Source organism: Silurus meridionalis, chromosome 20 (assembly GCF_014805685.1).
Source record: "Silurus meridionalis isolate SWU-2019-XX chromosome 20, ASM1480568v1, whole genome shotgun sequence".
In the NCBI taxonomy this organism is placed as follows: domain Eukaryota; kingdom Metazoa; phylum Chordata; class Actinopteri; order Siluriformes; family Siluridae; genus Silurus; species Silurus meridionalis.
Genome location: NC_060903.1, coordinates 18,810,706 through 18,836,558, shown reverse-complemented (window position 1 = coordinate 18,836,558; position 25,853 = coordinate 18,810,706). Strand labels below are relative to the sequence as shown.

Below are 25,853 nucleotides of genomic sequence, written 5' to 3'. Positions count from 1 at the left end.
GATGACATCCTGAAAAGTTTTATTTCTCCACAAAGATTTGGTAACAATTAACATTTTTCATTTTATCAAAGGCATCATTTTTATCCTTTAATAATTACTTTTAACGTCATGGACGGTCTGCGAGACAAGTTCATTCCTGACACCAGGCATTCGGCTTCCAAATATCTCTCGGTCCTGAACATAATGCGTCGTCTTTAACCTGCTTTCTGGAGTGGAAGATGATTGCCTCACTTTGTTGCAGCTGCTAAATCATCAGACGGCGGCTTGCACGACTCGTGACCTGAAGGTTTAAAAATCCCAGGACTGGCAGAACGCCGGCGTTCGAGTCCTTGAGAAAATCGTTAACCCTCGAGCGCTCGGCTTCACGCCTGGATTTGAGTCCTGCCTCATGCCTGAACTGCGAGACACTCGGCATAAAAGAATCACCCGTTATCTTCTGTAAAAGAGAACATTTATTATAATAAGAGCAATCTGTACATCATATGAACTGCATGGAGGTTCCACACCTTCAAAAAGAAAAGCACATTTGATACAGCAACATCAGGTGGAACGGCTCGCGAGAATATTCAGTAATAGAAATATTCGGTACAAAATATCACAAAGCATAGTAGTACATGGACATCATCTACTCTCCTGAAAGAAAAAAAAACACAGCGACGACGCACCGTTTCATAAAACCACGTTTTTTTTTGTTTGTTTTGTACAACATGAGGAGTTAGCATCACCTTTTATTTTTACAGTATATCACTGACAAAGCAGGGGAATATTGCAGGTGAACCCTGGGCTCCTAATCCACAAATATTTACCCACCGCTTGAAAAAAAGCCGACTACAATCATATGTATATTCTTTAAAAAATAACCTCTTTTCATCCCCTTGATAACGGAGGCAGCAAATACAATTCCAGACTCATTTTAGTCGCTGGCACAGAGGGCAGAAAATATAAGGGTGGTGATTTATTTTAACATCCAAGTCATAACTCAACATCGGACTGCGGCGATTATCATTCAGGGAGGGGACGAATGACCCGGGGTGGGGTTCACTGCTGTTTAACAAAAACAGCAGTGAAAAGGAGAAGGAACAGTACAGTACAGGAATGTGGTTTTTAGGAATACTCAAATCCATAGATCTGGAAAAAGGATTAATATTTCTGTCAATTCTTCTTCGTATAAAATATAGGACGCGCTGCTCTTGGAAACGAACGCGTCTTTTTTTCCGTGTTTAGGGCAAGGTGATTTTTTTGTAAATAGGCTTCTCGAGTAAGAGGAATGTGAGATGGTGGGATGTAGTTCGAGACGCGTGCCAAAAGATATGCGAGTCACATTTCCTGCCTATGAGCGAGTAGATAATTGGAAGCTTCTGCTGTATTCTCGAGTAGACGATGAAAACGGTTGGCAGTCACGAAAACATCTTTCACCCGACCCGAATTTCTGAAGCGCCGCGTCTGCTCGGAAAACACTGACGGATTACTGTACATCAGAAGTTATACTGAAACTAAAACAACAAAAATCAAGTATACAGATGATTGACGTTGAGCCGATCAGAGCTCCGGATCGTTAACGCTCGCTGACGTGGACGGCGTCGCAGTGTGAACTCCACGTTCCACAGAAGAGTTTAAGGTCCGCCGTGAACCGCTGCTTAAGAAGGAGTTTTATCAGAAATTATCCGTATTCCGAGTCCTTCCTGATTCCGTGACGTCTGTTCTCACGCCGGATTATCCGGAAACAAAGTGTCACCATGACGACCTTCATCCTAAAGTCGACGCCGTGTGTTACTGCGTCTGGCTTTGCGCAAAAAAAGCAAAAATAAAATCAGCATCCGATGTGCTGGATGGAGTTTGGGGGGCAGAGGAGAAGGGCACTTTGTTAGAATTCCACTTTGTAAGGAATACAAGGCGGCGTGAGAATTCCGCGGTAAGGAAGCCGAGGCGTGTTACGAGTCCCATTCGCTCTCGTCGGCCCCGTACATGTCGGCAAGCTTTCGGAAGCGCGGCCCCCACTCGTTTAGGTAGCTGTAATCGTGAGGCGATTCGGACGATCCTGAGCCGAGGGAGCTAAGCGATTCGGCGACTGAGCCTTCGCCCTCGTAGGCGTAGGTGGCGAGAGAGTCGTAGGGCGGCGCTGTGGGACTGCTGTCGTGCTCCTGAACGCGCTGCGTGATAAAGTTCCTCACGTCCGAGTTGTCTCGTGATGTCACGGCTGTCCGGAGCAGAGAAGGTGGAGGGTACGGGGGTTCGGACGGAACCACGTCACGTCTCAGTTTACTGCTTTCCTCCATGACCTCCGGGTGGCGCAGCGCTCCGATGTCGAAGGCCTGCGTGTCCTCCTCGCCGCCACCCTCATCGTTATAACTCACCACGTTGTCCCTCACGTCCTCTTTGGAGATAATCAGGGGTTCCTTCTTCTTCTGGCGCTTCAGAGCGGCAAACAGCACAACGATTACTGGAGAGAAAAAAAAATCACACACACACACCCACACACACACCCACACACACACACCCACACACACACACACACAGAGTGAGTAGGAGGGATAATTGACAAGTGACAAAGAGAAGATGTACGCAATCTGAGCATCCTCGAATGATGTTGAGTTTTTTTTTTACAAACACAGCTGTGCAAACTGTTCCATTAACTCTGGATGATTAGGAGAAACGACCTTGGATGCAGATTTGAAGGTCATAAAAGACAAACAGCAAGACTGTAGTGTAGTTAAAAAAGATGGTTTGATTCAAAAGAATATAAAATCATTGCTCAGGAACAGGAACATGTAATAATATGTGCTTTAACTGTAAAGCGCTCGGCATGTGAATGACGGGGTATTTCACACACACACACACACACACACACACACACACACACACACACACACACACCTAACCGTCTTTTATAAACCCAATCCAGTTTGATTTTTATTAAATATCACCCAAAAATATAAATCCACACCACTGGAGTCTGACATGAAAAAATCCTACTATTTCTCTTTAGATGAAAAAAAAATTAATAATGTGCTTTAATTTGAATGGATTTGAAATGGATTCTTTGTCGTGGGCTGATTGACAGTCTGACGGCGTGGCACTTATCAGTCCGGAGCGTTTAAGCGTGTCAGGGCTGTACTTTGCATTCTGACCGGATGTGCACATTTCAGAGCAGCGCAGTAGTAATTAATGTAACGTCGCTGCACACAAAGGCTCGGGCTGACAGGCCGAGAGCAGCATGAGCATGACGGAGAGAGAGAGAGAGAGAGAGAGAGAGAGAGAGAGAAAGAGCTGCCTGACAGCGAGGCTGAAGGATGAGTGCACTGTAACGGCGTGGACAGGACGATAGACGGATGGAGTGAGCGATAAAAACAGGACACCGCTGCCGGATTTGGCCCCGAGGAGAAATCAGTAATTTGTCTGGAGGCTTCGGGGGTGAATTCAGAAACGTTGGATTATCGTGGCGTTAGTTCTCGGTCGCCGCGGTTACATAAACATTGAGTATGGAATAATATCGTGGCCTTCTGTAGCCGTCGGATAAAAACCTCGTGAGGAATGATTAAAGTGCCAGATGTGGGCCTCTATTTTTACAACCAAAGATCAAAATGACCTCCTGGGAAACATGCTAACTGACACTTGATTAGTTATGCAAATTAGCTCCTAATTAATTAGTCAATGCTTAGAGCATGCATGCTAGCAACGTGTTCCTCTGAGGTCACTTAAAACAAGTTTCCGTCATATTTATGTTTTATTCAATACTGTACGACTCAAACGGAACATCGTGTGGATGTTAATATTATCGTGTAAATTTATTTATTTCTATACAGAGCAGCTTTTCAGAGGAAGCAAAGACATGCCCACCATTCTATTGATCAGCTGAAGCCACAACCACTCAGAACTGTTCTCATTTGCATATACGGACTCAACCAACACTATTCCATTCTATTCCATGTTGAGGCTCATGGGCGTGGCCTGGGAGTGGCCAGAACAAACCTCAAATTAGATTAGAAAATCTCTGTACACTCGCCAAATCCAACAGCAATGGATTAACATTAGACCACGTGTGGTGTGTGACGTATTTAACCGATGGTCGGGATTTAGTTTTGCTTTCTCAAATCTCGAATCAGAGCTTCTGCATGAGGGTGGAGTCATTCTAGAAGAGACCACGCCCCCTCGTTATATAAGTCTCAGATCATGAAATAAATTAGACTTGTGTTGAGTGACAGTGACCCTGAAAAGAGTCGGGGGAAAAAATGCACATGCACTTCTGAATGTGAGCCACGTAGTTTTCCCCTCCCATGTGACACTTACGGAGCAGGATGAGAACACAGAGTAGAATAGCCACGAGCGCTCCGGTGCTGAGTCCGGCTGTCCCGCTCAGAGCCTCAGCGCTGCACCTCTCCATGTTTCCGTCTCGGTCGCAGGTACACACTCGCACCGTCAGCGTCCCCGTGCTGCTCATCATAGGGAACCCGCCGTCCGAAATCACCACGGCGACCAGGTGCATGTTTTTCTGCGGCTGCCGGAATCCAGTCCGTCGTGTGTAGATGCCTGCGGTGTTGTCTGCGGAAGAAAGAAACAAGGACAAGTGTTTAGGCAGGGGTACGAGCGAGAGGGTGTAAATCTCCAAATGGGTTCTGATTGTGCCCTACTTTCTGAAATGACTCACCTCCGTTGTCTCGCACCGAGAAGTTGGCTTTCGCAGAGCTTTCCGGTGCAAGCGTGAAGAAGAAGCGATGTCCACCAGACGGCTCGTCCCGATCCACCGCCGTTATGGTCTGGATTTTCTGAGATAAAAGAGCGCTAATTGAAAAACACATACACACAGCGACTTGCTGACTTCAGTTAAATGGAAAACAACGGCTGAATTGTCCTTAATGGTGAAATTCTAATTGATCCTAATTAGTGTTGCGTATACAAATCAATTGCATTCGAGTTTCAATGAGCCGTGGAATTTGTTTTCCACAAATCATTTTTAATCAGATTAGTAGACGCGGTCGAATATTTTACATTTATATAATGTCTTTTCCTTCCTGTGTCCTTCCTACTTCACCACACACACACACACACACACTGGAGAGCTCTCATTGGAAGTGAGGATAGCTTTCGGCTCAGCGATTGAACTTGGTCTTGTCTTGTGTGGTTAGCAAGGGCAACTCGAGGTTAAATGCCCTCGTTCAAGGACACATCTAAAATTTAATCAGCAATCCTCTGGTGTTTAGTGTGTTTCTGCCTGTCGGCCATAGCAACCATCCGGACACTTCACCTTCCCGCCCCTACGGTGGCTCCCAATCAGCTTTTCATTATATACCAGTCACACATACGACTCACTCTTCATGATCACGTTCCCGAGAAACTCCTGAACATCAGGATCCGAAATCTCTAAGAGAATAGATTAGCCGGTGGGTGTTCAGGAGTCGGGCGTCGCCCTGCGCTGGGGCGGATCGTTGACCTGTGCTATGACGAACAGCAGGGAGAGGTGTGTGTGTGTGTGTGTGTGTGTGTGTGTGTGTGCAAAGGTAGTTATTATAAAGTGGCTGTGATAAGTGACAGCACCTGTCATCCGGCGCGACACTTAATCTCATCAAGCGTGACAGAAAAAGGTCTCGACGTCTAATCCGCCCGGGCCAAACACTCATCGCAGATCTTTATCTCCGTCAGGAGGTTGCGCCGTGTTCGACAAACTGCTCGCACTCTCATAGCTTCTTATCTCGAAATTGACACGACACACCACCACCACCCCCCGGTGCAAAAAAGGAAACCTTCCGGACTTTACCTGGCCGGATTTGGCGTTTTCGCACACAAAGGTCTCGTAGAAGGAGGCGAGCGCCGGTGGGTTATCGTTCACATCCAACACACGGATGTACACGGGCACTCGACTCGTCTGCTGGGGGTTATCTGAGAAAAAAACAGAGTACACACACACACACACACACACACACACACACACACACACACACAAGGTCCATTTAAAAGCAGTGCCAAAGCAAAAGTCAGGAAACGAATATTAATTGGAGTTAACAGTAGACACGTGTTAATTAGGAGTAATTATTTATTTTATCGCCTTTTAGACGTCGTTTCTTTCCGTCACGTGGACGCACCTGATTTAATATTGTTCCTTCCTTTTTTTCAATTCTGAATTTCAGCTTTTCAACATGAACATTACTAATTGAATACTAGTTTTTATTTGGTTGTAATGAGCTCTGTGTAACTCGGATCTCAGCAGCTCAGCGAATAACTACGAAACAAACGGCTTCATGTTGAGAAAATAATCAGTTAATTACTTTTCGAGTATACTCCAAAACTTTGGAGACTCCTTTCTTATGCGCATAGAGAAAATGTCACTCTATTGGTGATTACACACGACTTTAATCCGATTTCCGAGCTGTTGCTGTAGTAACTGTAATGCATTATCATGAGAACATGATATGAACCTGCGATTTGCAGCTGTATGGAAATGAATGGATAATGATAACAGTAACGAGGTTAGCTTTAATAAAATCACGTTAATTCTCAATCATTTAATAATTATATATGTTTGTAATAGAAGTTGGAGATCTCTACGTGCACAGTTCTGTTTAAGGTTCTCCAGCTACGCCCTCACGTTTTCTGATTTTAATCTAATGTCAGTGTGATATTTTGACAGATGGAAATGTGTGTGTGCATGACTTACTGAACTCGGCTGCGATCACAGAAATATTGTGCCATGCAAGGTCTTCTCGGTCAAGAGGCTTCTGCAGGAATATAGAGCCGTTTCCAGCGTGCACGTTAAATATCCGGTCCACGTCTGTGTGCCGATCAATTGTGTACCTGGAAATGACACCATCCCTCTGAATCAATACTCCTTAGTGAGGAGAGCTGCTGGTGTTGTGCTGCATACTGAACGAAGAATAATGCTTCCTACAAGGTAACTTCGCTGCCTGGAACTCTTGCGAAAAAGGGTGACAGGTTCGAGAAGCAGAACTGATTACATCCACCGAGCCTGAAGGCCGCTCTCGGCCTGCGCCCATTTGTTCTCGGTTCAGCGGGAGCTTGCGATATTGCTCTTTCAGACGCAATCATTCAGAGGGAACGCTCCATTTGCTAATTATCCTCCTGATGTTCAGCAAGACCGCGCTGCCCCATCACGATGCCCCGGATGTCTGATAATTACCTGCCCTGAAGTCCTGCTCCTTGTCTGCTGCTCGGGCTCCGTAATTGCGCTTCCTTCTCCGCGCTCTTATTTACCGCGGCCTCCGGAGGGGACCAAATAAAGGAGACATTTATTGTAGAAACGAATATCTTCATTTATTTTTATAATGGAAGCTTATTAAGATTAATTCAATAGAAGTCACACACGGGGGACCTTTTGAATTAAAAGCGGACACGGTGCGGATGTGTTCGCTCTCCACTCGCATTCAGAGCGTATAAAGCCGAGCCCTGCAGGTGAAGGTCATTTAGATCGATGGGGACGGATGTTTCGCAATCACGCACGTAGCCTTTTGCACACGGATAAACTGAATATTAAAAATAAATTAATAAATAAAAGACGTCTATCTAAAAGAAAAGCTTTAGAGAAAAACATGGGAATTTAGAGGAGATCGTGCAAGGTGAAGTTATTATCACTGTTTTTATTATTATTATTATTCAGAAAAGAAAGAAAACTCCATTATAGTGGAAACACGAATCAAAACGACCTCCATGTAAAATCCAGCTCCACTCAGATGTTTGCTTTGGTGCACATGACTCTACCTGATTTCACTAATTAGGCTTCCTCATTATCTAGCGAGAAAGAGCTCATTACTGAAATCAGGTGCTTCTGAACCGAGGAGTGTTGAGAAGTGAAACGTTCTCAGGATAACGACCCAGTCCAAAACATCTCACGCTTTCAGGGTATTTCAGTATTTCTGACCTCCATTGTGGACAGCGATGGTGAGTTGAGTTAGAAAAAAGCATCGTATCTACAGTACATCCGGTTCTGTGTCAGGACCATGTCATATCTATAATCATGGTATATCGTGATCCACTTTGCTTACTTGACCGGGTTGCGTCGCGCGTCCTGATCCACGGCGCTGACCGACCCGACGGCGGTGCCCACGGCTGCGTCCTCCTTCACTTCCATCACGTAACTGGGACGCTCGAATCTCGGAGGCTCGTCTACGTCCTCCACGTTTATCCGCACCGTAGCCGTGTCTTTAGCGTCCACGCTGATGAAGCGCTGGTCTGGGTACGTGTTGCGCACCTGCACCTGCAGCGTGTATGACTTCTTTCTCTCGTAATCCAAAGGCTGGGGAAAGAAACAAAGTGCCCACCATGTGTAGTAGGTTCAGTCAGGACAATACTCAGGCCTGCTGAGCTGAGGGAAGTCATTATTGCACAGCATGGAATCCCCTAATGAGACGGTAACCAGGACTGCATGAGCGGCAGGAGGCCCAAAGTAACCGGCTTTACCTTTCTGACGCTGAGGATGCCGTTCTGGGTGGTTTTGTTAGCCGTTATCGAGAAAACGTCCATGCCGTCTCCGCTCACCAGCGTGTAGTCCATCTCTGCGTTCCTACCGATGTCTGCGTCTAAGGCTCGAACCTGACCCACCTCGGTGCCGGGCTCGCTCAGCTCAGGAATGCTGAACTGATACACACCTTAGGGGAGGAGATCAGTATAAAGTCACTGTGGAACATCAGAGATGTATATCTTTCTGATGAAGAGCCTTCAGAGCGTTCAGCTCATTCTTCTGTGTTTAATTGCTGGAGATTGATGCGTCACACTTTTCATCTGTTTATCTGTTTACACTTAATGTTGTGGAATATTACAAAAGTGTTAAATCAACGAATGTTCTCACGCACATTAAAGTAGCGATAACATCTTTCCCTTTCCAGTCTCTCTTTTATCTTTCTATTGAAGACAAAATTTGACAACCTTCTCAAAAAAGTCCTCATAAACTGTACCAACCTTTTAAAGATCTGACACTGGAGACTCCTTACATAAATCTTGATTAAGCATCTTATTACACCAAGCTTTGGAGGAGTTATTACTATAGAAACGGCAATCTGAAGTGGTGAAGGTGTTGGTCAAACTTCTCTGGGGTTTTATGCAGAATTTCACGTATGTTCTTTGTTCTTACTCGCTCTCCATGATAAAATTGCAGACGTGGGAACACACATGGGTCAGAACAGCACCAGTTACACCAGTAGTGTTGAACCTTTTTGATATCACCTCATACACGAGATCACCGTAAGTAGCTCTGGATAAGAGCATCTACCAAATGCTGTAAATGAAAATGTAAACTAGTGAGCGATATGTCAGCTGCGACCCTTCAGCCTTGTAAGATTTCCACTCTCCTGGTGATAAATATCTGAAACGTCCACCCCCGATACGGCTGTTTGATTTGTATTCATTTGCTAAAGCGCGCTGATGAGTGATTGTCTGTCATCCAGCGCACGTGGACTAAAAATTCATGAGCTAAATCCTCAGCAAACAGCAGTGAGTGGTGTGTGGAGAGTTTCTTGTTCATGATGTGTGTGTGTGTGTGTGTGTGTGTTGTAGTGCAGTGCTGCAGCCTTACCCTGTGCAAACTGAGGAGGATTGTCGTTCACATCGGTCAGCGTGATGTTGACTATAGTGGAGCCCGTTAAGCCGCCTCTCTGGCCTGCCATGTCCTTGGCTTCGATCACTACCTGGTAATGTTCCCTCTGCTCTCTGTCCATGTCCGAGGGCCCTAAGGCTGTCCGGATTATGCCTGAAGGAAACACAGGTCTGTGTGGGTTGCTTGTTTCCCCCCTCACATACACATACACACAGACTTACTGTATATATATATATATATATATATATATATATATATATATATATGTATGTATGTACAGTATACACATAGAGAAAGAGAAATGCGCAAGGTCCTGTTTTTCTGCAGAAGCTCCATCATCATTATGTTCTATGGAGACGCTTTAATGCTACGCTCACTCTGCTTTGTGATGAGGATCCCCAAAATGACGAGGCTCTGGGGGAAGAGTTGAAAAACCGCGGTTGTGTTGAAAATGTGGCTAAAAACCCTGTGTGTGTTGGAGCAGCGCTAAGCTCGATGAAAGCACGCTGACCCTTATGTTGCCTTGGAGATTGTAACTGGCATCGGCAGCTTCGGCTGGGATGCAGCTGCAGGTAGTGAATTATCTGGGCTGAAGGATAAAGACTGGCGCTGTGGTGTGGTGTGGCACTCTGCCGGCCTAGCCGAGCATGCTGTGCGGTGGTGAAGCTCTCCAAATCTTATGGCGCGGGTAAAAACCTCTACGGCAGTAACGTATTAAATTAATTCAGGATCTGTGAGTTTTGAATGAAAACGGGCTTGTAAAGGGCTAGCTATACCACTAGGGGGCTAAACACTCATAGCTATAATCTCAGTTACCAGATACACTATCATCATGTACTGTATCATATAATATTGTATCATAGAGACAGAAGCAATGTCAAATATCGTATCATAAATAGCAATATCATCAAAAATATCGTATCCTCACAGAGACGTTGTATCTTCCACAATCAGATTTTTAACACTGACCCACATATGATATTGCGGTTTGCTGAAACGAGCTCTTCAGTGAAACCCGGCTCTAAGAAATCGCTGGAAAGCAAAAGAATGTGTCCAAACTACAAATGGCCATAAAGCTGTCACAGATGGCAGTTCGAGCTCTTCATCTGTTACATCTCATAAAAAAGGAACTCCAAATCCGAGTCCGGGATCCGCTGTGCATTTCTTCTTCTCCGAACTCCATGATTAACCTTGGGTCCTGATGAATAGACTCCTTTTACGACTTACATGCATATCGTGGTGCGTGCCACATCTGGACTCGCCCCGGATCGCTGTTAAGCTGGATGCTAATCTGCTGCATGAGCTTTTTGTGTTTCTGTTTAAACAAAGACCTCTGCTGGAGCCGGTCCAGGGTGCACATTAAAATGATTAAACTGCTGTGAGTTTGTTCCACCAAAGTGCTCGAGTGGGAGGGTCGTAATGCAAACCTTTCACATTACTGAAGTGCTCTCCTGCTCTACCTTTCTCTCAAATTTCTTTTATTTTCTTTCTCTGTGCTACGTATTGTATTTCTCTCTCTCTCTCTCTCTCTCACTCTCACTCTCTCTCAAATGAAAACACACCATACTGGATGGACCGTCTGACCTGTATTTGACTCGACAGAGAAGTACGGGTGGCCCTGGCTGATGCTGTACATCAGTTTGGCACTCAAGCCGAACATCTCGTCATCTGCGTCATGGGCCGTCACCTGAATAACCGAAGTTCCTTAGAAAAAAAAAAAGTATATCAGTGATTTTGATCAATCTCTTACTTTGCGAATATTTCTTACTTTGCCACATTTTTCTGGAGTCCTGAACAGATGAGATACATTCAGTGGTGGATGAAGTACACAATCCAAGTATTTAAAGTTGTGATCCACTCGGAAAAACATTACTCCAGTAAAACTCCTTTAAACTTTCACTTCAATAAAATGCCTTTAAAATCTACTTAAGTGTCCAAAGTAGTGATTTATTATAACTATAATGTTTCTATTGTCATTTTCATCACAAGACTCTTTACTTAATCACCTCAGTTGATGTGAAAAGACTTGAATGTGACGCAAATTTACATAATTGCATGTGATTGGATAAACTGCTAAATTGTTCTGCCTACAGAAGCTGCGTTGTTTCGAAAACTTATGTTGAAAGAGAAACAGATTTGTCTGATGATAAAAAGCATTTGATGACCGATGGTTGAAATAAAAACGTACCGATGTGTGACTGTTCGGGGACGCTAGCCGTGTAAACCTCCTTCTCGAACTTAGGCTCGTTGTCATTGATGTCGTGGAGTTTGACGATGAACTCCGTCTCGGGTTCTAAAGGCTGGCCGTTCTTCTTGTTGACGGCTTGAGCTCGGAGCGTGTAGGACGGTTTCTCCTCGCGGTCCAGGCTCCGCGTGGCGTGAAGATCGCCCGAGTTTGCGTCTATCACAAAGACAGTCCCTGCGCCTTCGCCCGTCAGCACATACATCACCGTGCCGTCTCCTCGATCCACATCGGAGTGAAGCTGCAGATGGAATACAGTTTCAGTCATTCATCAGAAATCTGTCTTTAAGGTGATAACACTCACATCATACTCTGGATTTCTCTATGGGAAAAGAACAATGAACTTAAAACCCAAAAAGGAACTCTATCCAGCTCTCTCTCTCTCTCTCTCTCTCTCTCTTTATCCCTCTCTCCCTCTCTCTCTCTTTTTCTCGCTGCAAGTCCTGTCGATCCAATATGTGCAGATGAGCTCTTGTGAAATTGAGTTCTGATTGCTTATCACATGAAAGTAAGAAACATCAAATGTGCAATCAAGGTGAATACATATTCATTAGACAGAGAGCCAGTCACACCTGCTGTCTCTATGAGGCACGGCCCTGGGTTTTTTTTTCACACGCCAGAAACTCGAACGTTTCCATCCTGCCATCCTTCACGTCCGATGTTTCAAACCCGTCTTGCGATTCCAGTGAAGCGTTGTGTTTTTGTGTGTTACCTTTTCTAACGCTGAAGGAGCGGATTTGTGGATCTGATTTGCGTCTGATGAAGCAAAAGAGGATTCGTTTTTATGCTCTCCTGAGTGGGCTGAAGTGAATCATTGTTTTCGAGATGTAATTCAATTAAACCACACCTGTTCTTTGCATGTGAAAATCAGAACATTTTGTTGGGGCCGGGTTTGAAAGAACGTTCGAACACAATGACTCTTCAATGCTTAACGCTCTTCTGAAAGTTTTTTTGGAATTCGATCTCCTGTGCTGTTCTCATCCTTTACGCTGCACACGGAAACGTTTTGAGAAGCAAATAAGATTTCTTTTTTGTCTCAGAAAGCAATGTTCACGAGTTTATAAATCCACAACCCCACCTGGAAATCCTCTCAGGACCTTTTCATTTTTCTCGCTTCACAGTTGGAGGTGGTGTAAATCCGACGCCCTCGCTGAACCGACACCAGCATCCCTCTGTGCCGTGACCCTTCTCCAAGCGTCAAAGCGCTCAGGCTTTTTTTTAATACAATATTCAAATCTTTGATCATCTGTCAAGACCCTTCTGCCAGTGATGGTGGGCAGAGCTGAAGACCTGAGCTCCTCATCCTCGACCTGGCAGGAGCCGTGGAGGAGAATCACCACCATCACCTATCCCACGCTTTTCAGCACTGATTATTAAAAGACAGCAGCCGAGAGATGGAGAATTAAGAGAAATGATGAAACTTCTTTTCTCTCTGCAGTCTCTTGGAGTTTCTGCCTTCACGTGACTCGTCTCCTGTGCAGAAGCGAGATGCTCGTGTGCGACAGACAGGAAACAGAAGACTTGCCTGTGGTTCTGTCATCCTTACGCTGCTGCATCTGCAACAAGGTCTTTAAAGTGGAAGAAAACGATATCTATATAAATCTGTTTTTCTTTTACAAGGCGAATGAAACAAACTGCCTTTTAACAGTTCTGCCACCTGAACATCTCCAGGTCTGATCTCAGCGAGATCAAAAGAAAGTAATGCAAAAAAGAAAAAAAAATCAAAAAGTAAAATTTATATTCAGCTCTGTCTTCAGTGAGGGAACCTACTGTTAGAAACAAGCAAAGTAACCTAGAAGATCTAAAAATCAACAACCTTTTAGACCATTGTACCAACACCTTCTCCTTTAGTTGATGAGTCACACCTCATTTATCCACCTACAGTTAGAGGAGCAGTTTTCTGAGGTTCTTTGCTCTAAGAAGAACCCTCAAGCAATCTGAAAAACCTCTAAGACTGCTCAAGTCAGTGCACAGCTCTAGGATTTTCTACATTCTGTAGGTTCATTCTGGAATGGTAGATCAGATGAGATGTTTATACAGGAGAAGATGACCAGGGAGTCATTACAGCTACGGTTTCTTTCCTACCTTTCCGATGTACTGGTAGTCAGTCCCGGTGTACTCCTCCTGCAAGAAGAACTGCTTCCACATCCATCCTCTTTTGGAACGCTTTAGAATCTCCATGTTCCTTTCTTGCCGTGAGACTTCCCTTCCTCGTAACAGCGTCATGGCGCCCGTGACATGTGCCACCCAAACCCAGAGCAGGAACACTGTCAGAGTCCTCATATCGCCTTCTTATGTCCTATCTGCCCAGATTCAAGCTGTGTAGAGTGGAGATTGCTGCCACCCTCATAGTCCTGTGTGCCGGCTTGAAAAGGCGGGGTCACCTAAAACACCAATAAAAGAGCGAGCAATTAATTTGAAGAAAGGAGCTTCTAAGGCTTCATTAGAGCTGACCCGAGCCTCGTAGCAACATTACAACTGTCCCTTAATTAGAAGCCGCTGCAGGGAAACGTATGATGGCAGTGCGGGGGGGTGTGTGGGGAGGGGGCACACCGAGCAAATCTGCCGCTGATATCTATATAATTGGTGTCCTGCAGTTTGGAAAGCGTGAAGCGTGAAGTTCTGCAGGAGCCCGTTTAGTGCAGAAGCGATAAAACTCGCACGAGCCAGTTTCCTCTCGCTACAGACCGCCATTAGCCTCTGACACTGAAAGTAGCGCAAATTAAACTGCGCATGCTAAAACTATTATCAATTAATCAATAGGAGTGCGCTCGCTTTCCAGAGCAAAACACTGCTGCAGAAGACTATCAGCAAAAAGAAACACCATGTCCAGAGAAGTGTTTAGCGGTAACCCGTGTGTGTATGTGTGTGTTGATCAGCAGGGATGAGATGAATTAACACGCTTCTCACTGCGTGACCTCTCGGAAGGTCTGAGACAAAAGCGTTCACACCGCTCGCACATAATAACTCCTGCTTCTTCATCAGTCTTAAAGGTGGCCTTTTTTCCCCTCTTCTGCTTTCTCTCGCTTTATATAGAGTATATTGTAAATGGGACCGGAGATGGGACGCGAGACAGCGGGCGCATTTACACATCTCTCCGAGGTTGTGATTTACAATAGTGACGGTGACATTTGCATACGTTCATCTGTCTGTATGGAACGAGGGAAGGTCAGCGGTAGACGGAGCGACGGTTAAAGGGTCCAGCAATTCAGATGAAAGAGCGTTGTTTTGCTGGATTAGTTTGCATGGCACACACACACACACACACACACACACACACACACACACACACACACACACACACACACACACACACACACTGCTTTTTAGCTTTTCATTCTGCTTTTCTTTCCGTTATGACTGGCTTTAATTGAACGAGCTAACAATAGACGCTGGGTTGTATTGATTTGCTGTCAGGCTCGATGTGTGTGCGCTGCGTTGTGTGTGGGCGTAACAAAGAAAGACAAAAGAGAGACACGCTCTTGCACTTGTAGTTTATGTAAGTTATGGAGGTCCGAACCCTATAGTCAGAGAGCGGTTTAAGCGTCTGAGGCGTTCGGCACGGACTCGTGACCTGCAGAACCCCCTGACGCTCAGCCACAAAAATGTCCACCCAAAATCGTTTATGATTCCGACCTGCTGCGATAGAGCGAGAGAAAGAGAGAGAGGTAGACGTGGGTAAAGGAGTGTAGAAGCTCCCCTGCTGTCCATAAACACAATTGCACGCTCCATAAAACCGGACGTGACACCTGGACTTCATGCTGTCTGTAATTTCGGTGGCTCGTATGCATGCTAATACGCCGAGACGTCCGCACATTGGCTTGATATACGAGGATGACGTTACGGCTGGATTAACACTCCTCGGACTAATCAGAGCTGCTTGTGCATTTTGCCAATTTTATGTTTATGCGCCGCATCCTCGTGGCCTAATTAGCAAACGCGGCATATAGCACCAACTTTGCACATTTGTTTCCAGACTACTTAGCTCTCTGTCTGACCTTGAGCCATCAGTGGTTGCCTATTTTTTCTACTGAAATTTTTTCTTGTTTTCGTTCCTCCTCAAAGACACAGTCCCCTTTGAGTCTCTAGGGAAGGCAGAGACTGGAGAGGTGGCGGTAACGACTGACAGGCGGAGAGGACGAGGGGGGTAGTGTAAAAATCAATGACACCTGTGGAGGATGCAGTGAGCTGGTGGGACGTGGTGTGTGTGTGTGTGTGTGTGTGTGTGTGTGTGAGCGGGGGCTCTAAGCGTAGCCGTTGCTGCTAGCTCTGGCACACAGCGGACAGTCGCAGCCCTCCTGATGAGTCCCGCAGGGGCAATTAGGAGCAAGAGAAGAAGAGTGTCAGCCACGGGCGGTGACAGATAACAAGTCCTGCTGCAGCACAGCCCGCCAAACACACACACACACACACACACACACACACACACACACACACACACACAAACTGTCTCCCACTTCTCCTATATGATGAACAAGGTAGCTTAAAAAGGTCCATTCTCCTCCAGGCTCTGAACTGGGCCGCTTGTGTCTTGCGAGTCTGAGTAAATGTTTGATTATCCTCCAGACTCATTGGGGCTCAATTAGGAGAGAAGAGAGCCGATCTCTTCTCTCATCAGTGTGAAATGGAAGGAGACACATGGCATGTCCAATTGTGGCCCTCCCTCTGACGGAGGAGATCAGGTGAAGGGAAATCGAGTGTGGGCGGAACGCTCTGGCCATCACGGATGATCCGGTTTCCATTCAGTGGACTTGCAAAGCCGTGCTGCCAGTCTATGTGGTTCCCTCAGGGCACGGCGGAGAATCGATACTCATCGAACCGTCTGACGTCTGTTGGGTTCAGGGGCGGAGGTTAGGAGTTGTTCTGGTAGTGGGGGGAGTGGTTGGTTGAGACGAAGGGACTGTCTAGACTGCTCAGGTTTTAGGATGCTATGCGATAACTTGCTCCTTGTGAATGATGATTGATTTGCTCATCTCGACTTGTAATATATATTTTCGTATCTGTCTTACTGTCCGTTTTATATCTCTGACGGTGTTCAATTACAGCCCTGGAATAGCACCGATTTAGTTAACACTGGATGACACTTTTTTCTGAAGGAACATCACTGTAAAACTTCGGTGTTCTTCCGTCTGTGGGGAGGTGAAGACGTGAAGATGAAGTGTTGTGAAAGAGCGCTCCTGCAGGCCATATTACGCTCTTACCATAATCTCCACAAGTCTTTTAAGAATTCCTGCTAAAATCTGTTAGAAGAATAATACGAATACGTCAAAGGACTCAAAGATGGTGGAAAGAGCCTTCTACTGATATCTATGTGTTATTTCAAACAAACATCGCTGAGCCTCGTTAAACTTTCAGCCTCAAATTCCTTTCCTTGTGAACAGTTCTTTACTTGGTACAACACAGAGAAGTGTTAAGAAGCTTGAAGCATGTGACGGTGCTTACTGTGAGGGGGCTAAAGCTTCATCCAAGGCACAATCCTGCTTTCCAACTGCTTCCTAGCCCCCCTGTAGATCTTCCTAATCTCCTCCTTACTGCAACATGTGCACTTTATTCTCCACAGGAACAGATAATGGATTTAAATGTTCAGGTTTTTTTTGTCCCAATGGGGTGACCATGTGCACCAACACAATTAGTGTCAGGGAGCATTGCCCGGACCAGATGGGACCTCTTAATTACGTAACGTGAGAGGCCATAATGTGGTCTGTGAGTCAATGAGTCTGTAGCTTCTGCTGCACATCAGCGGTGGTCCAAAAACACACCAGGCTTTTACACCCAGAATGTTCGCTCATGAAGGAACCTCAGCCGCATCTCTGCATTGTCTGCTTAAATACAAACCTTTAACTTGTAGGTGTGAGTGTGTGTGTTTGGTGTTTACAACTGTGTTGCTTTTTTTGTTTGTTTGCGGTTCCCTGGGTGAGGGGAGGAGAACCCGGCGTGAGAATAAGAGCTGTGTGAAGACCTCAGCGGGATCTCTCAGGTCAGCGGCTTCTCTCGGCATTGTGCTGGACTACTGGAATGTCGTTCTCTATTGGGATGCAAATGAGCCTCTGTGTGTGTGTGTGTGTGTGTGTGTGTGTGTGTGTGTGTGTGTTTGTGGGCTTGCTTGTCACTTCCACCTCATTGACAAATAAGCAGATCAGGAGTGCGTCCAGCTAATAGAGCTGTTGCTCGCAGTCCAACTTGGGGAGAATTTTTATTTTTTTTTTTGCGGCTTGTCGTCGATATTTATCGCACGTCTTTCCCGTGAGGCCTTTAACAGTCTGACGGTGTCATTAACACGTCCACTGTGTACACTCACAACTTGGCCGATTTACATGCCGACCGCTAGCAGCTTCACGCACCGGCAGCTCCACAACCATCAGAAGTACGGAGATGATTTAGGCCCAGGCATCAGAGCCGAGCATGAATCGCTTCAAGAGGCTTTCTGACCCATAAATCTTTAATCCATGAAACACTCCTGCTTTGCTGTTCGTGTGTTAAATTTCTTCATGCATCTGAAGACGGTGATTATAATCTACAGTAACAAGCCATGTTTTTCTGATTTCTACACAAATATTTAACGATGATGTATATAGCGAGAAATATGATTCCTCAGACTGAAGTTTCTGTCTGCGGCTTGTTCCCGCAAAAGTCAAAGAAAACATAACTGTTTTCATCTCGTTCTCACAAAAATCGTGTATAGAGATGTTTCGGAAAATAAATGTAGCTTGAATAGAGGTATTTTGGATTGTACAGTGAACGCAGCTAGAACAGTTAGCTAGTTTTGCAAATCTAATCAGAAAATAACGTAAAAAATGAACATATGCTTTTTTAAGTGTAGATATACACCAATCAGCCAGAACATTTTCTCCACCTGCCTCATATTGTGTTGCTCTCCTTTTGCTGCTTAAACAGTCACAATTTGTGAAACTCAGTCAAATCCTTACGCCCATTTTTCCTGCTTCTAACATCAACTTTGAGCACAAAATGTTCACCTGCTGCCTGATAAATAAATCCACCCACTAACAGGAGCCATGATGAAGATCATCAGTGTTCTTCACTTTACCACTCAGAATGTTCTAATGTCTGATAGTATGTCTGATCACTGTATATACAGGCTGTACTTCCACTACCAAAAATTAGCTGGATAGGCCACGCCCACAAGCCATGACAAAAACAGTATAAAAATACGTTTATTTTTAAGACTAATCCTCTGTCATTTTGTATAAAATTCACTCGCGTCCGTATCTTTTTCTTCAGTATGAAGAATGTATGAGGTCACGTGGTACAACCCGGTCTATGCTGATTGGTCACGGGTTATACAGCTTTCACGACTTTTTATTTTTATTATTTTACAACCGGGATAACTTTAGTTTTAAAAGGTTGCTTTATGTCATCGTGATTGCAATCACAACAACGACTGACATTTCCATTCCTACGCTGCACGTCAGGGACGGAAAAAAATATAAGGGGGAAAAAACGTATTAAAAAAATTAATCGATAATGGCATTTTATTGACATTAAGCACAGAAATAGAAGTGAAAACCCCGAAGCTGTAGCATGGAAAAATAAATGAAAAAGGCGGAAGGCCGTGGCGGCGTCTGAGACAGTGATGGAATGAGAATGTTGTGGAGGTCGTTGGAGGCGAGTGGAGAATAAAGGTTAAAGGATGCTGATTAGACAGATTTCATCCTGTCTTCTTTTCTCTCGAGCACTCTGAGAGCGGTGAACTCCGTGACCTTGCAGTTGTCAAGTTATTAGCGATGCGCTCATTTGGGTTCGCTCTTCTCAAACACGGGTTCTGTATGAGGAACGGATCGTATGCGGATCTCCCTTGTAGCTTTATTTGGCCTGTTTCAGCCCTCACACACACACACACACACACACACACACACACACACACACACAGAGATGTGTCAGTGCTGTGAAACACACTTGGCAAGCTTTTCCCAGTCGGTAATTTGTAGCACACACTAATGATCCACTCTGTCTTTGGACCGACTTGAGAATAATCAATTGAAATTGCGAAAGACAACAGAGGGACGAGCCGAGCTAATGGCGTAAGCCGCTATCGCTTCACGCTGAATGTGGGAAAAACCAGATTGGGAAAATGGGAAAAAGGTCATAGAGGGTTTTTTTTAAAGCTGAGCCTCACGGAGCGCTCGGTGGAGAGGGAGGATTAATGGCGTGTTGCTCTCCTGAGGATCGCTCGGAAGGTTTCATTCCATGCTGAGAAATTTCAAACATCGGCAATTAGCCTGGAAAATCACGTAAGAGGGACCGCGGGCGATTGTATCCTAACGCATCGACCAATCACAGGCTTCATCTCGTAATTATGCGGATTATTTCTGCCATGACTGTATTTTCTGAGTTCGTAGCAGGGAATCAAATCTCTGCTGCGGTTTTCGTCTTCATCACATACACATACAGTTAATTGTTTATTACAATTTTACTATAAAGCTTGTTACAGTGAACAACCTCCTGATGTGATTCGTTACTAATAAAATAACATTACTACATCTCTATAAGAGCAACTAGCGACAACAGCTGGCTAGTAACATCTACCTCTGTATTTATTCGCTATAATGATGTAGCATGTATGTCACTATTAGCCACACCCCCTTATTTTCAAATAGACTGTTCCGTGATCTCAAAACCCTGTACAATACCAAACCACCCGGTGTGATCATTCCGACTGTTCCATCATTCCTAGCATCCTCTCTTACTTTCTCTTTCACCCCCTCCCTCTCTTTCTCTCTTTCCCTCTCCCCCATCCCCTCTCCGTTATTGTAAAATTGTTGGCTGAGAGTGAACAGGGTCGAGTCGAGTGAATGGATGACGTCCAGGTGAAACGAGTGCTCAGTTTTAACTCGCAGCTGCCGAGGCAGATTGCATCAGCTCAGCCCCACACACACACACACACACACACACACACACACACACACACACACTCACACTCAAGACCTTTTTACTACAAATTACACCATCCACTGAGGGGGAAGTCAATTCCACAAGCCGCTGTCTTCAATCTTAAAAATGACAGGCTCCAGTCGTCTCCCAGGATGCACTGCAAAACGGACTCCGTTGCCTGCTACTCACTTTGTACGCCGTGTAGCAGTTACCGCTACCATAGTGACCGCGACTCCATTACGTGTACACCCCGAAGTGATGCACGAAACAAGAAGAAGAAGTAGATTGAAAAGACACAGTGTAACAGAGAAACATGAGCGTGAAGACCAAATGGTGAAGGACCTGAGACAACAGTCGAATCCAAATAATTAGGGAAGTCGTAGCTCAATGGTTAAAGCTCTTGGTTACTGATCAGAAGGGGGCAGTTGAAGCGCTAGCATTGCCAAGCGGACAGTCTTGGGGCCCTTGAGCATGGCCCTTAACCTTCAGTGTTGTATTATCGCTGACCTGCTTGAAATATATGAAGAAAGATTTTCACTGTGCTGTAGTGAACATGTGACACGTATAGAGCACCTTATTCTTTATCCCTAATTAGCCGAGAATGTTCACGGTCATGTGACTTGAAACATGGAAGGTGACCTGCCATATTTTACACCGTAAAACCACTTCCTGTTTCACTTACGCAACATCCTGGCAGCTTTATTATTATTTGATTGTACCTTCTCTTGAAAACAACAAACAAAAACGTATGGCGATACCTGTGACGGTTACAGAGTGCTTGTACTGGAGACTCCTTCCACACTTGATGCTAACCTGATCAACAAGAAACCGTCACCATGTGCTTGATGATGAGCGTGTAAAAGCAAGTGTGTGTGTGTGTGTGTGTGTGTGTGTTCATAAACCTGAACTGCCAAAATAGTACAATAAATCGACGCCTCCTAACCAATCAGAATCGAGGATGTAACTCTGCAAGTCTTGGACACGAATGCTCCTGGTGTTATCTGATGGAGAGAACGCGTATTACGATTCTTTCTGCACGTCGAGGCGGCGACCGAGGAGAGGAAATAGCGCTGATGATGGACTGCGTGTGTTGTTGTGAGAATAAATAAAAAACAGGCTGCTCTTTTATTCCTGCACATGCACACAGAATACCGATGATACACGCATCCCGCTGCGACTGAAAGTCGTCTGTGTTTTGCGTCGCCGCTAATCTGATTTATTCCCCAGTTGACCTCCGGCGCCGTGGAATGAGCGGCGTGACCTCGACCTCAGGGGGTCGAGTGAGCACTGATTGTTCCGATACGTACATTTGAGCACCAACAACGCCACCATTCTTTCTGTCTGAATGGACATGCTTGGGAAATGAAACGCGGATTAGAGAGCTATTAATCCCCAGATGGTGCATTAGAGATGCCAAACAAACTGCCGTTGGATCTCAGGGACGTTGTGGACGAATCCTTCAATCTGATTGGTCGGGAGGTGTGGCATTTTCAGTAGCGACTGAAGCCCTCTCGCTATTAGACAGTCTATAATCGTTCATGCTTTTGCTGGAGATGTTTGTTTGATGTTTATGGAAGGAGTCTCCAGTGTCAGAGATTTGTGACTTTTCCAGACCAAAAAGTTCATGCTTTCTTTTTAATTTCATTTCATTGTATTTCATTAAATGTAGTTATTGGTTTTAGTTTAATTTTATCTTATTGATGTTCAGGGAGAAATAAAGCGACACTGATGAGAAAAGAAGTGATACTATAAATGGATGAAAAGTGTGATGTGTAAATGTTAGGATTTTGATGAGATAAAGAGGGAGTGAGAGATAGACAGATAGATGGATGGATGGATAGATAGATAGAGGAAGGTTTGGGTTGTGATAAGAGGATGGGAGGAGATTTCAGATGGAAGAGTGATTGTTTACACATCCATTCATTGTCTGTTTCTCTGGGATCGTCTCTAAACTAATCAGAGCGTCTTCTACAGATCAAACCAAAATGAGCTCCCTGTTCTCCGGACATTACAGGAAAATGATACTGAAAATGAAAGGATGTAGAAAGTCCCATTAGTGAGGTAAAGAGCTCGATGAGTAAGTGTGAGGTGAAGGTAATTACAGGTGTGGTCTGATGGGCGTTATCAGGGCACATCGGGCAGAGAACACTGCTGACTGGAAGCCAGATGATCTAATTAACACACAGGCATGTGAGGAGGACATTTACATACAGAAGGATGAGTGAAGACTTTCATCTGGACTTCTTTTCTTCTTTTCTCTTTTTTAATCTGGGCGAAACACGCCATGCCGCGTTCTGCACATTAGCGCCTTCTCGCCCACGCTTCCTCTGCAGCTCACGATGGTCACGTTTTATTAACTAAAAACTTTCTGTGTTTGATTTACAGCAAAACTGAAGGATCAGGAAGAAGTTTCTTTATTTCCTGTTTCTGATTGTAGTGAAACCATATCATTTCCATAACATGATCAGATGCATCACTGTTCACCTTTCTACTAGATATCAACATTAATGACATAAAAAAATCTTGTTTTTATTATTATTATTATTATTGTTATTATTATTAGAAACCTAACATAAAATATAAAAAAACATTTTAATCAAAATGTCATTAAATAGCAATATGGATTCAAATATTCCTGAAATTCTTTACATTCTAAAATGTATTTTTTTTGTAGCACAAATAATAAAAGTAACATAACATTTTAAAAATAATAATAAAAGAATGTAGAAACTTATTGCAAAAGTGTTTATTCCTAATAAATAAATGTTCCAATTTATGCAAAAAAGTCTAATCTAATTAAGTTTTAACTCAATTTAAAATATAATTCAGGAAATTAAGGTTTTTTCCTATTTTGATGTTATGCATTTTGTGTATCAGTAATAAATTCATAAGCCTGATTTACTGATGAATAAAATTATTCTGCTTATTTTTATCTTCTTATATTCGGAACTAAACATTTCTATTTGATCTCCCTTCTTTATATGACTCTTTTTTCTTATTTATGATTTCAGGAGGTCATTCCTGACTTATATTTCAGAGAACTTTTAATAAAACAAGTTCAAGTTTATTTTTATGATTAAAAACTTTGGTACATGAGAAAACAATTATATTTATTTTTTAAGGTTTCTGGATTAAACATTAAAACTTAGTCAAAAGTCCGATTTACAGAAATAAAAAAATACACACCTATTTATTTGTTTATTTCTGTAAATCGGACTTTTGACCATAATTAATGTTGTGTATACTGACAGCTCTTCTTAAACATACTTTTTGAAAAAGAAAACAGATTTAGACGATAAACGAGCGTCAGAGTGAAGCTACAGTCCATACATTTGATTTATTTACTGACTGATTGACTGATATGCATTTTATTATCTAGATTTTCTTCCAAATCCGTATCAAATGAAAATGAATTTTAAAAATAAAAACATGTCGATCATATGTTGTACTTTCATTTTTCACGCTCATGTGATTCGTCTCGACACGTTTTTAACACGTTTATCTGTGTATAAAGAGCATCGCTCTCCAAAGCAGGTGATTACTGTAAGTGTTCACTTATCTCTGAGACTACAATGAAGCTCGCCGCTATAATCACACACACACACACACACACACACACACACACACACACACACACACACAGTTCCATTCATTTCTATTTTTTTATCACACACCGGTCCAGAAGTACATCTGTGCTTTGTTTTCTGTTCTTGAAAATGTTTGAGCATCATTGAGCCGGGGTCGGAAATATGACAAGTGCTTTGACCCCTTACACACCCGTCCACACACACACACACACACACACACACACACACACACACACACACACACACACACACAGAGAGTACACCACTAGGGATGCACTAATCCCACTTTTCCATTTTCAGTACAGTCCTGATGTTCCTCTAGCTCACAAGAGTCTTGAAAACTTGCACTGACGACGTAACCCCACGTTTCTGATATGTACTGATTCCGCCTCTACATCACTACTCTCACTCTCAAGGTCAATATTCCACAGGTCAATAACTCAACATCACACAAAAACATACACAATAAACCAGAAGGAAACAAACTATTATACAGCAGAGTCTCGTTATTGCCTACAACAACCGCATCTCAAAGTGTTTTATTCCTCTTATACCACCACTGTTCTAAAGACGTGATGGAAATGGAAAAAGTTACCTCGTATTATCATCAAATCATATTAAAGCGCTAACCCTGAAGACTCTAACCATCAATAATGAAAAAAAACACGTCAAAAAAGAGCTGTTACTATAGAAACCTATCAAACAACAAAAAGCATTCAAATCAGGATATAAACATGTGATTAATTGTTGACCAATCAGAGCTGAGAATTCAACTGTGCCGTTTTCTATACCATAACAGTGAACAGCTGAAAATAATAAAACAGTTCAATTGTTTTACTTTGAGTCCCTATACATGAACAAACAAACAAAAAACAAACAAACAAACAAACACAACCATATAATTAAATCCTGTGTATTAAAGGTTTACAGTGAGTTAATCAAATTAAATCTCCTTGTCTATGCTCAGAAACTGAAAATACATAATAATTAATTATACATCAGCATTGCATTAATGATTTTCATTTACATTTTCAGTGTAAACATGGGTTTGTATATTTACCTCTCAAAATATTACAGCTGGGCCATTTTTTGAGACTAAACAATTTAATTTGTTTGATAAAAAAAGAAACAATGGCCAAATCCATCGCCAGTTTTCTTTACTCTTTCCTAAAATATTACTATCATATATTCTTATCATCATATCATTGCTACACATCATTATCATGTGTTTTATCTGCTGTTCGAAATTGTTCTGTGCATTAACATGTGTAAGTAATTAGAACTCAGATGATGAAGTTTTGTGGTTGTTTTATAGATGAGCTGCGACGCAGAAACAAATCGATTGTTTTCCCAGCTGTAATATGAACCTTATTCATAGAAAAGCTTCAGATTTGCAGGTTTTTCCCTCCAGGCCATTTATTTAAACATAAAGGACATTTCAAAAGGAATAACTTGTGCAGACACACACACACACACACACACACACACACACACACACACACACACACACACACACACACACACACACAATCATACTGTAACAGAATTATATATCATCACAGATTCTCTGTATCCTGTGTGTGTTTGTTTATACGTC

General features: G+C 43.6%; 1 protein-coding gene across 1 annotated transcript in view; it reads right to left on the bottom strand.

Annotated features, from left to right (window-relative positions):
• Window positions 1-1,034: 1,034 nt before the first annotated feature.
• The window catches only part of cdh6 (cadherin 6), a 26,942-nt gene continuing 2,123 nt past the window's right edge, over window positions 1,035-25,853 (bottom strand). Inside the window, exons 2-12 of the mRNA XM_046876873.1 lie at window positions 13,866-14,164; window positions 11,727-12,021; window positions 11,123-11,242; window positions 9,518-9,691; window positions 8,407-8,594; window positions 7,992-8,242; window positions 6,650-6,786; window positions 5,753-5,874; window positions 4,646-4,763; window positions 4,288-4,539; window positions 1,035-2,440 (exon numbers count right to left, since the gene is read on the bottom strand). Coding sequence (XP_046732829.1) covers window positions 1,932-2,440; window positions 4,288-4,539; window positions 4,646-4,763; window positions 5,753-5,874; window positions 6,650-6,786; window positions 7,992-8,242; window positions 8,407-8,594; window positions 9,518-9,691; window positions 11,123-11,242; window positions 11,727-12,021; window positions 13,866-14,063 — 2,364 coding nt within the window. The 5' untranslated portion in view covers window positions 14,064-14,164 and the 3' untranslated portion in view covers window positions 1,035-1,931. The remainder of the gene's footprint in view (window positions 2,441-4,287; window positions 4,540-4,645; window positions 4,764-5,752; window positions 5,875-6,649; window positions 6,787-7,991; window positions 8,243-8,406; window positions 8,595-9,517; window positions 9,692-11,122; window positions 11,243-11,726; window positions 12,022-13,865; window positions 14,165-25,853) is intronic.